At 26.4% G+C, this 18,670-nt stretch overlaps 7 protein-coding genes across 17 annotated transcripts; 4 read left to right on the plus strand and 3 right to left on the minus strand.

Moving 5' to 3' along the window:
* Positions 1-227: 227 nt before the first annotated feature.
* On the minus strand, positions 228-3,325 carry LOC122526586 (cellular tumor antigen p53). Its single transcript, XM_043650098.1, has 3 exons — positions 3,124-3,325; positions 1,969-2,176; positions 228-979 (listed from the first exon to the last, which is right to left on the minus strand). Exons 1-3 carry the CDS (start codon positions 3,207-3,209, stop codon positions 254-256), a joined length of 1,020 nt encoding a protein of 339 aa, XP_043506033.1. The 5' UTR covers positions 3,210-3,325; the 3' UTR covers positions 228-253.
* A 76-nt stretch (positions 3,326-3,401) lies between these two features.
* LOC122526592 (testis-specific serine/threonine-protein kinase 4-like) lies at positions 3,402-5,845 on the plus strand. The gene is made up of 7 exons (XM_043650103.1): positions 3,402-3,935; positions 4,014-4,229; positions 4,313-4,482; positions 4,568-4,717; positions 4,790-5,063; positions 5,169-5,348; positions 5,427-5,845. Exons 2-7 carry the CDS (start codon positions 4,071-4,073, stop codon positions 5,631-5,633), a joined length of 1,140 nt encoding a protein of 379 aa, XP_043506038.1. The 5' UTR covers positions 3,402-3,935; positions 4,014-4,070; the 3' UTR covers positions 5,634-5,845.
* An 84-nt stretch (positions 5,846-5,929) lies between these two features.
* Positions 5,930-9,055, minus strand: LOC122526584 (glycerol kinase-like). 3 transcript variants are annotated; one of them, XM_043650091.1, is made up of 10 exons: positions 8,732-9,055; positions 8,305-8,563; positions 8,016-8,233; positions 7,699-7,911; positions 7,520-7,630; positions 7,115-7,371; positions 6,824-7,029; positions 6,589-6,726; positions 6,344-6,439; positions 5,930-6,268 (listed from the first exon to the last, which is right to left on the minus strand). In XM_043650091.1, the coding sequence occupies exons 1-10, from the start codon at positions 8,810-8,812 to the stop codon at positions 6,171-6,173; spliced, it is 1,677 nt and encodes a 558-aa protein (XP_043506026.1). In that variant the 5' UTR covers positions 8,813-9,055; the 3' UTR covers positions 5,930-6,170. The 3 variants fall into 3 exon arrangements, with proteins under 3 accessions (XP_043506026.1, XP_043506027.1, XP_043506028.1); XM_043650092.1 differs by having other exon boundaries at positions 6,362-6,439; positions 8,732-9,054; XM_043650093.1 differs by lacking the exons at positions 5,930-6,268; positions 6,344-6,439 and having other exon boundaries at positions 6,650-6,730.
* Positions 9,056-9,139: 84 nt separating this feature from the next.
* LOC122526587 (2-methoxy-6-polyprenyl-1,4-benzoquinol methylase, mitochondrial) lies at positions 9,140-11,418 on the plus strand. 7 transcript variants are annotated; one of them, XR_006306117.1, is made up of 8 exons: positions 9,142-9,734; positions 9,840-10,252; positions 10,355-10,443; positions 10,521-10,644; positions 10,723-10,831; positions 11,010-11,112; positions 11,182-11,248; positions 11,322-11,418. XR_006306117.1 is itself a non-coding variant. In XM_043650100.1 (5 exons), exons 1-4 carry the CDS (start codon positions 9,551-9,553, stop codon positions 10,641-10,643), a joined length of 783 nt encoding a protein of 260 aa, XP_043506035.1. In that variant the 5' UTR covers positions 9,140-9,550; the 3' UTR covers position 10,644; positions 10,723-10,856. The 7 variants fall into 7 exon arrangements, 2 of the variants coding, with proteins under 2 accessions (XP_043506035.1, XP_043506034.1); XR_006306114.1 differs by having other exon boundaries at positions 11,182-11,240; XR_006306116.1 differs by having other exon boundaries at positions 11,188-11,240.
* On the plus strand, positions 11,327-13,608 carry LOC122526590 (optic atrophy 3 protein homolog). Its single transcript, XM_043650101.1, has 4 exons — positions 11,327-11,418; positions 11,564-11,754; positions 11,851-12,353; positions 13,279-13,608. The coding sequence occupies exons 2-3, from the start codon at positions 11,613-11,615 to the stop codon at positions 12,345-12,347; spliced, it is 639 nt and encodes a 212-aa protein (XP_043506036.1). The 5' UTR covers positions 11,327-11,418; positions 11,564-11,612; the 3' UTR covers positions 12,348-12,353; positions 13,279-13,608.
* Positions 12,919-14,763, minus strand: LOC122526591 (centrosomal protein CCDC61-like). Its single transcript, XM_043650102.1, has 7 exons — positions 14,524-14,763; positions 14,304-14,386; positions 14,084-14,235; positions 13,664-13,860; positions 13,276-13,569; positions 13,096-13,179; positions 12,919-13,036 (listed from the first exon to the last, which is right to left on the minus strand). Exons 1-7 carry the CDS (start codon positions 14,690-14,692, stop codon positions 12,960-12,962), a joined length of 1,056 nt encoding a protein of 351 aa, XP_043506037.1. The 5' UTR covers positions 14,693-14,763; the 3' UTR covers positions 12,919-12,959.
* A 443-nt stretch (positions 14,764-15,206) lies between these two features.
* Positions 15,207-18,580, plus strand: LOC122526585 (beta-1,3-galactosyltransferase 1-like). 3 transcript variants are annotated; one of them, XM_043650095.1, is made up of 5 exons: positions 15,207-15,482; positions 15,774-16,020; positions 16,712-16,977; positions 17,160-17,434; positions 17,546-18,580. In XM_043650095.1, exons 2-5 carry the CDS (start codon positions 15,774-15,776, stop codon positions 17,973-17,975), a joined length of 1,218 nt encoding a protein of 405 aa, XP_043506030.1. In that variant the 5' UTR covers positions 15,207-15,482; the 3' UTR covers positions 17,976-18,580. The 3 variants fall into 3 exon arrangements, with proteins under 3 accessions (XP_043506030.1, XP_043506032.1, XP_043506031.1); XM_043650097.1 differs by having other exon boundaries at positions 15,215-15,482; positions 15,774-15,963; XM_043650096.1 differs by lacking the exon at positions 15,207-15,482 and adding an exon at positions 15,489-15,645.
* Positions 18,581-18,670: the final 90 nt, after the last annotated feature.

Here is an 18,670-nt window from a genome sequence, read left to right on the forward strand (position 1 = left end):
ATATTTTATGAATGTTGTCTCCATCCATCGTTTTAACAAATATTTAAAATAAAAAATGAAAGATGTATGAATGTAGTTGTATGAATAAAGTTATTATCATTTTTGTCTTCTTAAAATATCAAATGTTGTTATTTAAACATCTTCATGTATATTTATTATTTAAAATTTTGTAAATCTTACGATTACAACAATGATTAAATTTATAGTAACACTTTTTCTTTTATTGCTTCATTTAAAATTTTTAATTAAAAAGTTATGGCATTTTACTTAATATGCTATCCATATAAGGTTTAAAAATTTCCAACTGTCCTGTTCGTAAAGCTTGACCAGCCATAACATCATGAGCATATTTCATGACCGATAAATAATTTTCTTTGCCAACAATGTTTAGTTGAATATTATAAACATGTGTATCACGTGATGGTAAAACGTTTTTATTTGGAGTAACTGTACGTTTTCTTTTATTGGGACCAGATACACCATTTCTGGTTTCATTTTCCTCTTTTTCTTTGTCTCTCTTAGGACAACTACAAACTCTAACTAGTAATTTACGACGTCCAAGGACGCTACAGAGATTATCTTCTAATGTGAAAACTAGTTCTGTTGGTCTACGATTCATCCCAGATGTACAACTATTCTTACAAAAGAATTGAAAATACAACTGAACATATTGTGAACCAACTTGTGGTGTATGCAATGGTGTAATCACAGACAAATGATCCTTATTGTCTTCATACATGCTTGATGGATCTGAACAACGAACCACATGCCTTACTATTTCTTGGTTTATATTTTGATTGCTGGGATTTGACGAAGCCATATGATTGTGGCATCTATGTACAGGATCATTTCTGTATTGATCCAAACTAAATACCATAGAAGTACGCAGATATAATCCGTTCTCAGGTGGATCCCATATGAATCGTATAGGTAAGGTTTGTTCCATATTGATAAATACTTTTTTAAGACTTTGAGAGTACTGTACAAAAAAAAAGAAACAATCTATAAGTACAGGTTTTAAAGCATTTGACACAATAATCCTATAAAAATGTGCTAACTACTTTCATTTTATAAAAATTATACTGCCCTTACAAAATAAATTTGCATTTATACAATATTTTTTACGACGCACAACTTTTATATAAACAATCCTATGCCCACAAAATCTTCAAATGGATATACATATTACTCTATAATTCTATAGTTTTCAAACAAAATATCTTACTTTGTTCTGCTTCTCAGTGCTTTGTAAGTTTTGTAATTGTATATTGAAGACATTGTCAGAATATTCCATCTGAGCATTATTGTAACTGCAATAAAAACTTGCAAAAAAATCATCATTATTCAACACCGGGAAGAAGCAGAATTAATCTGCAAGGAGGAATATATTACATTAATAAAAAAAAAAAAATATTCGAAAGACAAAAAATAAAACAAAAAATAAAACAAAAAATTTGATTTCAAGATAAATCTTTAAGCTCATAAAAGTTAATAAAACTTGATAAAAATATAGGTCAAATTTTTATAGAGGCAAATAAATATATTTGACGAAAGAGCACAAATGTTCTAATTTATTAGTTGTAATAAACCATAGTATAAATTCTATTGCAAATCAATAAAAAATGATGATTATATTTTAAATAATATATAATTTTAATTAATATTATAAACTAGAATTAAAAGACACAAAATTACAACTCAGAATGAAATTGAAGATTTTGAAATAATCACACTTTCGTGTACTATTGTAGAGTAAAACTCGTATTAAATAACCAATGATGAAATAAAAATGCATGGGCAAAAAGAAAACGGATAAATGATTCATAATAAATTTGATAATATAAATGCAAACAAAATATTTGAAGCACCTTAAAATAATATTAATGTAACACTTATATTATAAACAATTTTTGGCATATATATTTCATATTATATGCAATAAATAAATAATGAAATTAATACACTCACCATCAAATGTTTTGATGTATTCTGAGTTGGTAAAAGCAATTGAAAATTGTAACGGCCTGGAAATTCCTCATTTGATGGAATAGCATCATATTTTAAGTTAAACTGATCTATAGTCAAACCCTCCAATGAATTTTGGTTAGAATAATCTTCTTTAATAAATTTGTGTTCTTGTATGTCTTCTACTTCAAACAGAGGTAAACCATTGTTTCTGTACAATTAGAAACAAAAAATTTATATATATATATATATATACATATATTATATAATAGACACATGTAGATACTTCAACTATGTATTTAATAATGTTTATGTTAATGTTGCAAATGCTTCAGAGTTTAGTATTTAGTCCAAATTTAGTGCATTAGTATGCATAGATTTCATTTATACAATAAATATTAAAAGAAAAATATTTAAATTAAACTTAGAACACAAATTGGATATCATTATATTCAAGAATGGATGAGCATAGAAAAAAATAATCCAAAAGGTCAGTATAAATGAAGTAATAACGGAATATAATATCATTTCAATGCAGCGAAGTTGAAAAGGTACTAAATTGCCTTGGTATGGATAAAACATCAAAATTAAATAAATGCCGTATAAATGTTCATGCTGGAGAGAATTTACAATTTGGCAACATCTAAGAACGTTTAATTTTTGATATCGTGCTTTACTTATTATTCGATATGTATTCGTTAACTTATAAACCATTCAGATAAAAAAATTGCTTAATTTTTAATCGATATATGTTTTCTGAAATAAATTTAGTTCCCTATCTCATTTTAAGATAACTAAATTAAATATTATCTCAGTTTTCTTTTACACAATAATTTAAGGAATGTATTTATCGTGTAAGAAAAGAATTTAAGTCATATAGTAAATTATGTAATTCTTATTACAAAAATTTAACACAAAAGACTAACTCTCTCTATTCCACCCACAATGGAAGACAAAAAGAAAGATCTTTAAGAAATATAAATTAATTTGGAACTGTTTTATTAAAAAAAATAATATTAAATGTTTATATATAAATATATAGTTTTACACTAATAATCATATATATATATGATTATTATTAGAAAATATTATTAGTAAATATTTTGCGAAATTTTTTACTGCGAAATTTAAGTCAATGTATTATATACAATTATTTACATTGCTTCCTCCTCCATATGAGCCAACGTATCTGGATCGATTAAGTCCGAACCTCGATAAGCACTATATTCACTTGAACTTAACATTTTTATTGAAATTATATCTATTTTTCACAAACCGATAGTCACACATGAAAGTGCCTTGTCGATTATGTGGACGCCATATGCAATCAGAATTCTTTGTCCTGTGACGTCTAATAAGAAAATAACGCCTCTAACATCTCTGAAAGATAATTGGTTCGATTTAAAATCTACTTATTTTAGAAGTATATACTTACACGTGATTGGAGTAGATAATTTAAATGTCACCAATCAACTAATGGTAAATTCGCGCTGCAACACAGTTGGTGTAGTTAAGTAAATTTAGTGGTAAATTTAAAAAATGTAAAATATTGTAAGAGTTTAGTATTAGATCGGTGATTGGATGTAATCCAACTCTACGATTAAAAAGTGTCAGGTCATCACCAATGATAGACTCTTATAATTTGATGCACTGCTGCTATCTGGTAATGAAATTTGGAAAATACTTTAAATCGACTTTGAAAAACTTAAGATGAAATTAATTTGTAATTATGGATAGTTTCTAGATTTCTTTTAAATATTTTTATCCCAAAACAATTAATTCAACAAGAGACGAATTAATTTATTTATTTTGAAGTAACAATCAAACGAAAAAAAATGTCTATTACTTCATGCAAATTGTGGCAAAATGTCTTCAACTTTGAATATCGTTTTACATCAATATTATGATTAGTTTATCAACAAAAAAATGAAATTAAAATTTTTAATTGAATATATTAAAAAATATACGAGGTATGACATATTATTTGTTGCTATACATCTATAATTTATTATTGAATATTTTAAGACATTACGAATGATTCATTACAGTCATTACAAACACAACACTATAATGATTTTAAAATTTAATTTATAATAAATAATAAAATGACATCAGTACCACCAGTAAAGACCGAAGTGACGAACAAAGTAAGAGATTTGGATGTTAAATATGGAGAAATGTCAAATAAAAAATTAACAGTACTGGAATCTCATGGATATGCTATTGGAAATGTAATTGGTGTGGGCTCTTATGCGACAGTCAAAGTAGATAATTTTTACATTTAATATATTCATATCACGTAGGAATAATATATAATAAATAACATGTATAATAAATTTGTATACAGGTTGCAAAGTCAGAGCGGCACAATTGTCGGGTAGCTATAAAAATAATTTCAAAATTTCAGGCACCAGGTGATTATTTAAAAAAATTCTTACCACGTGAAATCGAGGTTGTTAAAGGATTGAAACATCCTAATTTAATTCGTTTTTTGCAAGCTATTGAAACAACGCATCGGTTAGTAAAAGACTTTTTAAAATATATTAATATTCATATTCAGTAATAAACTAGTTCTTGTAAACAATGTTTTATAAACAAAAAGGGTGTATATAATAATGGAATATGCAGAAAATGGTAGTTTACTTGATATCATAAGACGCGATACTTATATCGATGAAAGTCGTAGTCGTAGATGGTTTCGTCAACTTCTTGATGCTGTTGATTATTGTCATGAAAGAGGTGTAGTTCATAGGTAGATATTTAATTTTAAATATGTTCATAGTTCTATGCATTTCTAAGAGATAACAAGTAGTAATTCCTTTAGGGATATAAAATGTGAAAATTTGCTAATGGATATTAATTTGAATATTAAATTATCTGATTTTGGTTTTGCACGTGGTCATATGAAACCAAAAAATGGTACAACGCCTCTTAGCGAAACCTTTTGTGGTAGTTATGCTTATGCTTCTCCAGAAATATTGAAAGGTATTCCATATCAACCACAATTATCAGATATATGGTCTATGGGTGTAGTACTTTTTGCTATGGTTTATGGACGACTTCCTTTTGATGATACAAAATATACTCTCCTTTTAAAGGTACTCTATTATATTAACAATTATTAAATATTATTAATTACCTATTTCTGGTAGATATGGTACTTTTAATTTTGTACAATTTCATAAATTTTTATTTGAAATTAGCAAGTGCAAAACAAGATTACCTTTCCTAAAGAACCAAATGTATCTCACACTTGTCAATCCCTCATCAGTCGTATACTTGTAGCACAACGTCAACGTTTACTTATCAGTAATATTAAAAAAGACGCGTGGTTAACTATGTCGAGTGTAGCTATGCAAACATCTACTGTAAATGAAATAGCGGTAATACTTTTATCTTTAGAGAAAAGATTTATTTAATAGATAAATAATATATAATAATTAATTCAAATATATTTAAAGAATGATTCATCTATGTCACTGGCAATTAAACAAATTAAATCTGAAGAAAATCATGTACAATACATGAAAACTATGAATGATAAAGATGTACTTAAAATACAAGATACAAAAGATCCCAAGAATAATAATAATACGGATACATTTAAATATGATGTTAATGTTCAATTACAAACTGCTATAATGAATGATATTAATAATAATAGATAAAATCAAAACTCTTATTAATAAATTAAATAATAAAATTATTTTCATGTACTAAAATTAGTGGAAATATGACTATCATTTTTTATCATACAACGTGTGCATATACTCTTAATTATTTGTTTTAAAAAATTACTTGTAAGGAATTTTCTTAGCCGTCCTAATCAAGAATATACTTACTTAATTATGCCTAATTAATTTTCTACATTTATTAAATATTTCAATTTAAAATGCACATCCTCTATTTGAATTTTAAATTAAAAAATAAGCTTTTTTTCTTTGATTTATTTGAAACCAAGATGTAGACATTTTTGTAATACTTTATTAAATAACAAACGTTATATGAAAGTATACCACATCATATTTGTTTTCGGTCATCAATAACACTACACGGGCAAACTAGTGCCATATTGAACAGATTAAATATAACATTATTGATAACAGAATACATTACTTACATTAAATGCATTTTAATATTTATATTTTTCTTGGAAATTCACACAAATGCATCAGTGTTCAGTACTAATAAATTACAAGCCTCTATTACATGAATGATCGATATTTTGCAAAAACAAATAAAATTATTGTACCCATTATAAATACACCAAGTGCTGTCGCTTTATGTAAGTCTTTAAAATCATCTGTAAATTGATATTTGCATATATATATGTATATATTTGTTAGCTATAATACAATAGAAATATATAATGTAATACTTTTCATTATTTTGTTACCATCTGTATTAGTAATTGTCTTCCATCCTAAACTTCTATTAATACCTTCTTTCCATTGCGAATACAAGATGTTACTTTCTACAAAATGAACAAATGTTATTATTAATGTATATTAGGCAAAAATATCAAATTATTTCTGGTAAAACTTAGGGTTTCCACGATTTAGCTGAATTATACAATTTAACGCCGACATTAATTAATTGATATATAATATATATATTAATTACCTTCTTCACTTATGGAAGGCAAGAAAATGTCACTAGGTACAATTGATTCTGTTTTTATATCCCATTTACGTATACCTTCGGCACTACCTGCAGCTATTGCAGCTCCAAGAGCAGTTGTTTCAACTAATAAAGGTCTGACTTTCTTGTAAAAAGGTTTATTTTGTTATATATTCGTATAATATATAAAAAAATTGATATTTTAAAATAATATTAGTTACATACAATAGTTACTTACTCACTGGTGTACCACATATATCGGCTTGCATTTGCATTAATAAATCATTACTAGTCATGGCACCATCTACTAATAACTTAGATAATATTATTCCTGTATCTTTTTTCATGGCTTCTAAAACATCTCTTATTTGAAAACATACGGATTGCAAAGCTGCTTTTACAATGTGGGCACTTGTCGATCTCTCTGTTAGTCCACATATAACACTAAAAATAAATGGTTTATTTTAATATTTAAAATGTATATATATGATAACAAACTCTTTAAGAAAAAATTATAGTTTTTATTTACCTTCTAGCATCTTTTCTCCAATATGGTGCATATAAACCTGAAAATGCAGGAACGAAAGTGACATGACTATCGGAAGAAATACTTTCTACCATAGCTTCACTTTCCTTTACGTTAGATAATATTCCAAGATTATTTTTTAACCATTTAATAGCAGCACCAGCAATTGCTATAGAGCCTTCAAGAGCATAAACTGGTGTTGCATTTGCACCCAATTGATATGCAACTGTGGTTAATAAACCATGAGATGAATCTACAATCTGTTATATGCATAACAATAAAATATTAATTGAAAAATACTTGAATATACACTGCTTAATTCTGTTATATAATATTAATTAATTATAATAAATTGCATATTTAAAGAAATAATTTAATAATTTAATTAATAATAGAATTATATCTTACAGCAGTGCCTGTATTGTACAAAAGAAAGCACCCAGTACCGTATGTACTTTTAGCTTGTCCTTGTTGAAAACATAACTGACCTACAAGTGCTGATTGTTGATCTCCTAAACACTAAAATATAATATCCATTCTATAAATATGTTTAATTATGTTTGTATAAACAAAAATATATTACATACTCCAGATATTGGTACACCGTGAAGAATATCATCCTGGATATATCCATAAATTTCTGACGAACTTCGTATTTGTGGCAGAATACTTGGTGGTATTTGAAAAAATGATAGTAGTTTTGGATCCCATTGTAATGTTCTAATATTCATAAGCATAGTCCGCGAAGCATTAGTAACATCTGTAGTATGAACACCACCATTTACTCCTCCAGTTAAATTCTAAGTTTATATCAGAGATAGTATTATGTTTGGTAGAGATTTTTTATCATTGTAGTACTTTAAACTCCATCATTATCATCTGTAGAAAAAAACAATAAACTAACCCAAATTAGCCAGGTATCTATTGTCCCAAACATACACTGATCTTTGGCTAAGGCTTCTTGAACTTCTGGTACATATTCAAGTAACCATTTTAATTTTAATGCACTAAAATAAGGGCTAATAGGTAAACCACAGAGTGACTTCAGATAGTTTTCGTTCCGATTCCATATCCCTTTTAACATGTCATCTATTATAGAAGTAGTTCTCATATCCATCCATACTATAAATAATCCATTGAAAATTATTTATTAAATAATAATTATATTTAACAAATAAAACACAAATCATTACCAATTGCATTATACAATGGTTTTCCCGTAACAGAATCCCATACAACAGTCGTTTCTCTTTGATTAGTTATCCCAATAGCAACAATATCAGTCGGATCTATAGTTAATTGTTCTAAATTAAAAACAGTTTGACGAAGACATTCTCTCACTGCGTTTAAGATTTCTATGGGATCTTGTTCAACCCATCCTTCCTTCGGATAAATCTGACTTATTGAAATTTGATGATACGTTAACACTTCGGCTGTCTCCGCAGCAAATACCTGGAGGTTAAAAATATTAAGTAAGATTGACTTTAACTGAAATAATTAATAAATATGTATATTTTATTATATTTGTAACAGATTTTATGAATTGATCAAATAACTAATTATATATATGGATCAATAAATACAGAAGAAATAATAATCATATATAAATACATATTATACCAAAAATCTAGCGCTGCTGGTGCCTTCATCAATTGCACCGACGAGTGGTCCATATCTACTCATCGAATCATTTTTATTCATTTGCCTGAATTATTAGAAAAACTTTAACAAGTTATTTATTCAGTATCATTCAACATTTGAATTCAAATTATTGATCATCTATAAACTGAATAAATATAATATATATAATAATTAATATGCAATCACTTAGAAAGATAATAAATTTATATTTGAAATAAACATAGTATTAAAAATTGTTAAACAATAAATATCACAATATACTATTTCCATAGTAAATACATTCATATATAAATTTATGAACCGGTAACTATTATTTTCAACGCCCTCTACTGTTAGATATTATTAACTAGTTATTCATAGATCTTACACACACACTCATGTTAACAAATTGAACTAGCTTAATACACTGTTTATATTTATTTATATCTATGATTTATAAATTGATATATATAAATTTATTAAATACGTAATTCATAGTTCATTAATATTTTAAATTATAACAATTATAGTTGTTGAATCATTGGCGCGTGCTGGGGTTATTAAAAATAAATTTTTTCTTTGTTTCTGATTTACATTTGTAATTTTTATAAATTAATTAATTATATGGAAAAAGAGAAAAAGATAAATATAGCTTTTGTTAATACAGAAGATTTTCAATGATCTATGTTAACAATAAATTTTTATAAATATTCAAACATTCTATTTTGATATTAATAGAATTTAGCAAACATATGTAATCATTGTTAATTTAAGAATTGTCAAATTTCATTTTTCGTATTGCAATTATATAATATCAAAATGTTGACTCAAAAGTATCTTCATTTTAATAAGAAAATGTGTCAAACGTTACGTAAACAATTAACAAATGTATATTTTCATAAATACAATCATTCTAAAGCAACAGATGTAAATGAAGATGATAATGAAAAGATGACATATTTTGGTTTTAAAAAAGTCAAAGAAAACGATAAAGCTAAAGAAGGTGGATACTATAAATTGTTATATTTTATTTATTTAATAAAATATATTTTTTATTCTGAAATGAGAAAATTATATATAATAATATATTATATTTTTATTTTTGTAGTTCATACAGTGTTCGAAAGTATTGCAGACAATTACGACAAAATGAACGATATAATGAGTTTAGGTATTCATCGAATTTGGAAAGATATATTCATTCAAGAATTAGCACCTACGCATGGAACTCGTTTATTAGATTGTGCTGCTGGGACTGGAGATATAGCGTTTAGATATTTAGATTTTTTAAAAAATACTAAGAACGTTAATAACGTTGAAAGTTCTGTAATGGTAACAGATATAAATGAAAATATGCTAGATGTTGGTAAAATAAGAGCAGAAAGATTAGGATATACGAAAGAGAATAATTTTAATATTGAATGGAAGAAAGAAGATGCAGAAAATCTTAGCTTCCCCGATGAATCATTTACAGCATATACGATAGCATTTGGTATAAGAAATGTTACTCACATCGACAAGGTAATGTTATTGTTATAGTGAAATTGTATTTCTAAGATATAATTTTATTTAGATTGATATAGTTTAATCAATATTTAATATAGACTCATTGATTTTGATTAGGTGTTATCAGAAGCGTACAGAGTACTTGAACCTGGAGGTAGATTTCTATGTTTAGAATTTACTCATCTGGAAAATGATATTTTACAATGGTAAATATAATATCTATTAAATGCATTAGATAAACTTAAACTAATTAAATGGATGCTAGAATAATATATTTTTATAGGCTTTATGAACGATACTCTTTTCAAGTTATACCGGTGATGGCTACATTAGCCATTGGACAATGGGAACCTTATCAGTATCTTGCAGAAAGTATACAGAAATTTCCGAAACAAGAAGATTTTAAAGTAATTATAATTGTTCTATCATTTACTAATATATATTTTCGTAATCCAATTTCATTCAAATATTATGAATTATTTCAGCATATGATAGATATAAGCGGTTTCAGAAATACCAGTTATAGAAATTTATCTCGTGGTATAGTAGCTATACATTCAGGATTTAAAATTTAAAAATGATTAAAATATGAATGTAAATATATATGGAGTAATCTATACATTCATTATGTATAATTAATATTAGATAAACATTATTTTATATATTTTGTGAATTCTTTTTTACTATAAAAAATAAGTTAAGAGAGTAAGATTAATTTAAAACAATAGTCTAATTGTTGTTCACATTTCTATATTCACAATTTATTTTCTAGTAAATTACCAGAAACAATTTGAAAATGGCGCCAATTATTATGATGCAGTTTGTCCAAACGAAAGCGTTTCTATTGGTGAATCAGATATACATCGCAAATTTTAGTAAGCCTAGTTCACAAATATTTTTTGCAAAATCGCAGTCTAGTATAAGATAGATATCAGTACTTTTAGTTCTAGATTATAACATACCACGAAATATTAAAAATGGCTATGTAATAGTATTGTAAAAGGTCTGTATGTAAGTGACAGAGATACTTAACAATGATCATTAATAGAATAATTTATATATTAATTGATTATTAATTTTATAGCATTCCTATTAAAAAAACACGGATAGTGATCTATATAATAATATTCGTTATGAAGTTATAACTGTCTACAGTATTTTCAAATAATTTTGGAGATGAGGTAATAATTATTCACAACGATAATTAAATATAATATTTTTGGCACGATATCTTTTTTAGATGTGTTTCTGTTTCATAACGATTGGCTAACTAATAAAAATTATATGTTACAATATTTAATTAATATTTAATTTATATAATTTCAGAATATAAGGAAAAAAGATTGATGTGTTGCATTAAAAACCACAACGAAGAATGGCTATCGGTGTATTTCCTGTTCTTAAATTAGGTGTATTACTTATCAAACAAATTAGTAAACCTTTGGCTAAATTAATAGTTAATCAAGCTAAAAATCATCCTGTATTTCGTACATACTTTATTATTCCACCTGCTCAATGTAAGTATTAACGTTTTAACATATATAATATTAAGTTAAAACAATAAGCCTTTATTTAATAAAAATCAATAATTATGATATCTTTTTACGATACAGTTTATCATTGGGCAGAAGTTAAAGGTAAAATGTATGTGATGAATCTTGGAAAACCAACGAAAGTAGCTAAGTTAAACGAAACTATGGCAATAGAATTAGGATCTAACTTAATGGGAGAAGTTATTATTTTTAGTCTTGCTGGTGGATGTTTAATATTTGAATATAATCGTCAAGTTGCTAAAGAAGTAAAAAAAGAAGAGGCACGCAATGCACAGATACAAGAATTTAAGGATAATATCGAGTCATTACAAAATAATAGTACACGATTACAAAGTGATATTAATTATTTACAAGATATTGTAAAAGAATTAGCGAAACGAACGAAATATAAACTACCTGAACAACTTGTGTTAACAGAAACTGAGAAAAAAGTTGATCAACCACAAAGTACAAATACTACAATAAGCACAGAAGCAACAGACAATACAGAAATAAAAGGGTCGCTGGTTCATCGCGCTATAACATATTATGAAAATAATGTTAAAGCGGATAGATAAAATTAGGTAATTAGAATTATTTATATTTATTTGAATTTTACAATAACTCGGAGATATTCTTCCATAATGTGATTAGCAATAGCGATTTCTTATATTTTTTTAGTCAACAATAAGAAATTTCTTTTGCTATAAAATATTATACATTTTATCTATCTGGAATATTTTGTATATATCAGAAGTTGTTGTAAATGAAACGTCATAATTTTTTTTTTTTTTCATATTATATTAGGGTGTTTCTCTGTAGGCACTTCGTACATATTTTTAATTTTACATTGATTTTTTATTTCTAAATTATAGAATATATACAATATAAAATCTATAATAAACGTTAATTTTATTTTTTTATAAAATTATTGTACTTCATTTTTCATAGGCAATTAATATAGAAAAATTAAGTTAAAAAAATAATGAGTTAATTAACAATCTTGATAAATAAGATGTGTTTATTGCTGCCAACACATCACTATTTTGCATGTAACTCTAGTCTTTTGATCAATAATGGCATAATTTGTAATTTTACCATAAAAATGAATAAAAATTTTAATTCAAATAAAGGTATTGTATTTAGTTTGTATATATACATAAAGAATAAATATTACTGTACTTATTTTTTTAACTCAGATTAATTCCCTCTTTTAACATTTTTTGGAGTGTATAAATTCTTGATTCCAAATTTCCAAAATCAATTTCTGTAATAAAAATAGAAAATTAATACAATAACACAAAATTATAGATATTTAATACAAACTTGATTCTTTAGAAGAAATGTAACGTGATTTTGTAATATTTCGATTCGAAGAAGTTTTAGTTTGAAACGACTCCATCGAACTTCCTGTAATTTTCGTGTGTTGAGATATTAACTTAAAAATAATAATTATTTTAATATTGTAAAATTTAATTTATAAGAAAGTGAAATTATTTGTAATACCAGGTGACAAACTAGACGTTTTAAAATGACCATAAATAGAAGGAGATCGGCTTCTACTTCTCCTGTTAATGGAATGACGACTGTACGAAGAAGGTGGAGGAGTTCGACGTTTTAACGCAGGACTATTATCGCGAGATCTTCTGATAGTAGATTCAGTAAGCTGACGTATTTTTAGAGACAAGGCAGCGTTTTCAGCACGAAGTTTTTGAATTTGTGCTCGGAATGATGCTCGTTCTTTAGCAACGCTATTTTCTAATGCACTTATTGCACTAGCTAATCGTCTTATGCCTTTTCCTGTATTATTTAGAAATATAGAAAGATAATGAAAATGGATTAATATTAATTCGTTGATTCCTTATATATATATAATATTTATATATGTATATACCTCCGCTAGAGAGCTTACGATTTTCTTCAAGTAATCTTTGATTTGTGATTGAAAGTGTTTCTATCCGTTTTTGAAGATCTTTATTCATACCAGTAGAGTTTAATCTTTCTATTTCTGCTTGCAATCTTCTTATCGTTGCTTGCAATATTGTCGAATCAGGCAAACCACAGTATTCCAAGGGCAATGGATAGTGGATTCTTAAGGTTGTTATATTCGAGAATACTTGTTTTACCTCCATAGAGATTAATTTTATACATATTGTTTGTATTTAATATTTGATATACGAGGTAACACAAACAAAACATTTCACTTAATGCATATGTACATTGTTATATTCAGAAATCTTTATTCTTCAATTAATACCACATCATAATTCTTATATTTAGACAAAATTGTAAGATTAATTTTTTAATTACTTACCGATCAAATTCTACTGTATAAGTTAAAATAAGGTATCGTCTATTATTTGACTTATTACTTATAGTCGAAACAGAATTACTATCAACTTTGCGAGAACGTAATAATTCTAGATCTTCAAAAGTCAATAAATCCAATGTGATAGATTCGCTTGTCTGTAAATTACTTATTATTACTGTTGTTGATATAAATTAGATTTATAGAACTACAATGTCAAAATTACTTTTAATAGTCCTGATTGTAGCATTGCGACAAACACATCAAACTGTTTATAATTTCCCGTTTTGTGCGTCAAGTTTTCAATATCTTGGCATATTAAATGAAAATACAAATATTACTTATAATATTAATGTAAATATATATTATAAAAAAATTTATATATAAACAAAATCTTATATGAGTGAAAAAATATTTATAGCATAAGAATAAAAATGATAACAAACATGCAGTATCGTAAGATGATCTCCAATCTTCTGCAGTAAATTTATCTGTTATCGTCAATTCCAGACATCTTTGACATCGTTTAAAAGCCATTACTTTCATTTTAACGACATATTCTTTTCCTCCTTTAAAAGCATACGTTGTCAATAAATTACATCCAGACTCGTTCATATTTAAAATTCCAATAAGATATATATATAAGAAATATCTAACAAAAATGTACTCCAAATATATTAAACTAAATGGAGAAAAATGTAATTAGATATTTTTTTAGAAAAATAGAAGATCCGTAGTTGACATTATACATAATTATATTGTGATGTAACATTAGACATGTAATAGTTAGATAAATTATTATTTCATACAGTATATATATATATATATATATAATATCAAATTAATACCATAAAATATATATATAATAATTCATTGAATGGATAATGCATTAAAAGAATTTTATTAATAATTGACGTTTTTCTTAGGTTATGTCGTTTAGATTATCACGTAAGAGCTTAACAAATGCGTGAAACAAAAGCAACATTAATTATTAGCATTATTAATTTAACAAAATTGTTTATTAACATTTTAATTCTGATTTCTTATTGATAATAATTTAATTGTTTGTAATAGTTCCGCAAAATGATGCATAGAGATGGGTAGATGGCACCAGCCGTAGGTGTTCCGCAAGAGGGGAGTTTCCAAACCGTTAGTGGACCATAGTGGTTAGAAGGAGATGGTAGTAAGAAAATGTATAGTGTAATATACGTAGTGTGATATATTGAAGATTTGCATCAAAGCCCACAGCCTTCGTACTTTTTCTCTCTTTTCTATGCGTCATTACTTGATTAAAGTATACGATGCTCGAGTACTTGATGGAATGAATATTCTTATGTAGAGCCTTACAAAAGGAGTAAATGGAGTGGTATCAAATGCGGCATGACGTGCTCATCGCGTTTCAAAAGTAAGTTATTGTTTACATCCTAGTTATTATTCGGCGTTTAGATTATCCAGCCTTTGTTGCCAAGTACAGCTGATCGTGAATGGCAATTTTATAAAAAGATGTCACAATTCAATTTGGGAGATTATTTTTATGTAGTTTAATACAGAGTTTTGTTTTACAAAAGGTATGGGTTATATTTCATGTTTAAATTTTCGTTTTAATTTTTGTAGCAATAAATACATTTGTATATGTGTGTGTTTGTGTGTATGAATATTATTACATGTTATTATATTATTATTATATTTTTCATAGATGGACAGAATTCGACTTTTACGCATGGAATTGCCGTCTGCCACCAGCATAAGCAATATTGGAAGCGTCAAAGGAAATACTAAAATATCTTTTGTCAAAAGAATGATATTAGGATTTGTAATTTTGGCTGTGTTAGGCCTATTATATGTACCAGCATATCATTCAGCTCAGGGTCCATTTGTAGGCTTAGGTGAGACTCCGTCCCCTACAGAGCTTCTCAGTGGTTCGCACTTGGTAGCCACTGTAGGTATGCATTCATTAATGTTGCTTGATCACACAATCTACACTTTTTGCATCTGATTGCTCAAATATATATTTATTATTCATAGATATTATAATAGAGCTGTTATTGCAAGATTATTAAATGTCATTTAAGTAATCAACGATGTTTTCGAAATAAATTTTAAAAATGATATCATATTTAAAAGTAATATTAAAATATTTAGTTATCGTTGGCAGGTTTTAAACAGGTTTAGTACATTGATAAGTTCGCATTCTGGTATGTTTTTTGAAAATTTACTTTTTTATTATAGTTACAAAATTTCTATGCATTACTCTGTGCTTTAAATATGGCAATATGTAAAATCAATGCTCACATCCGAAAGCACAATACTTTCATTTGTTTACATTGCTTTGAAGCTTTTGCACCTTGTATAGTGCATATATTTGGAAATATTCAAATGCAATTTGCAATACAATTTAAACACAAGAATGAATGAATTTTATTGACACAGAATTACATTGTAGAATGCTTGAGGTATAGTAAACTTGGAAAGAAAGAAAAAGATATGTATATTATAAAAATATATATATGTAAATTCATGTGCATGATAGCATCAACAGCTATAAAATAGTTATGTAATTGAATGTAACATGTTTATATTTTAATGTGATATTTATTGTATTATCTAGTTATGATAAAAGTATTTAATTTACAGCACAGTTACCTGGTTGGACGTACAATACTTCAAGAGATGTAAAAAATTACATTCATCCGGATAATATCACTTCCATTTTAAGTCCGATCGCTATTTGTTCACCACCTCCATATTTAATTGTAATTATTTGCTCATCAGTGGGAAACTACAAAGCTAGAATGGCTATTAGAAATACTTGGGCTAACAAAAGTAATTTAAATCTTTTATATAATTCTACGGTTAAAGTTGCATTTCTTCTGGGACAAAGTGATAATGAAACACTCAATGTACGTATAATTGCATTCATGCATATATATATATATATATATGTTAAAATTATTATTTGAAATCTGTTAATTCATGAAATAAGCAGCTATTGCATGAAATAACTGTATGAGACGCATATATATAATTAAGCAAAGTTAAGTTTACAAATAGAATTTTTGTATTGTGCGTGTTTTTATTACAGAACCTTGTATTAGAAGAAAGTCTTCAGTTTAATGATATACTACAGGAGAAGTTTTCTGATACTTATAATAATTTAACATTAAAGTCTATTATGATGTTAAAATGGGTCACTTCTAATTGCGAAGAAGCTAAATTTATTATGAAAACGGATGACGATATGTTTGTAAATATAGTTCTTTTGATGAAAACCTTGCAGGCAAGAACGCAGTCTAAAGATATTTTATTGGGATCTCTTATTTGTAGTGCTAGACCTATATCAAACCCTACAAATAAATGGTGAGTATTTTCATAAAGGACTGAGTATTATTAATTGATTCTTAGTTACAATAATTATTAGGTGGACACAAAAGTATAGACATTAAAGAATACATTATATATTTATATTAGGTATATGCCAAAGTATATGTATCCTGAAAAGGTTTATCCGAACTATCTATCAGGTACGGGATATGTAATGAGTATTGATGCTGCTTTTAAGTTATATCAGGCAGCTTTGTCGACACCTCTACTTCATTTAGAAGATGTTTACATTACGGGTCTTTGTGCAAAGCATGCAAAAATAAATCCTACTAATCATCCAGGTTTTAGTTACGCGCCAAGAAAATTGGAACCTTGTATACTTAAGAATTCCATAACTACACACAAAATTAATGCGTCTACTATGTATACAATATGGAATAAATTGAATAATACAAATATATCTTGCAATAATAAACAAATTCATGCTGATAAACAAGCTGTTAGCTTAAGCAGAAGTGGTAGAAATGTTGGTTATTACATGGTAAAAAGAAGAGTTGTTAGTAATAAATGTGTTTAGCACATTGGATTGAAACATAATTGGAAATGTTGATATTATCTCACGTATCGTACTGTATATAAAGACAACATATAGATGTCTTAAAATACTTTTCCATATTACATGTCACAGAATTTTGGAAATAATGTTAATGTGTTATTACGATACAAGAATTTGTAATTGATACTCGAAAGAAGGTTTTATATTTTTCCATTTATGCCATAGTAGTTTATAAGGAAACGCTGTCAATTAGATCTTCTACGTATGTCAGCTATTGGCTTATTTTACGATAACATCTTATCATTTATTTTCAGTATATTATTATTAAAATTAAACGAAGCAATCTCTAATATATATAAATTATTTGAGAAATTAATCTCTGTTTTCTATTTTGATATTTTCGTTCATAGAAAATGCTTATTAGTGAGCTTCTTTCCATATAATTTTATTATTAGAGAGCATATTGTAGTTGGGTATTTGTAATTTTCTTATAAGGTTCCTATTTACATCTCATTAGAAATTTAACGAATTTTATGAATACCTTATTAATCGAAAGAATAGATCTGTTTTTCCTTATTGTCCGTTATTATATTAATGCATCGATAAATATACATATATATAAATACTGTTTTTGTATCTTCTATTGTAATTTACAAATAATGTTCTAATTTTAAATTGAAGTAAAAAAGAGAATTTGTTATTTGAACATAATTATA

Source organism: Polistes fuscatus, unplaced genomic scaffold (genome assembly GCF_010416935.1).
Source record: "Polistes fuscatus isolate 324 unplaced genomic scaffold, CU_Pfus_HIC Scaffold11, whole genome shotgun sequence".
In the NCBI taxonomy this organism is placed as follows: domain Eukaryota; kingdom Metazoa; phylum Arthropoda; class Insecta; order Hymenoptera; family Vespidae; genus Polistes; species Polistes fuscatus.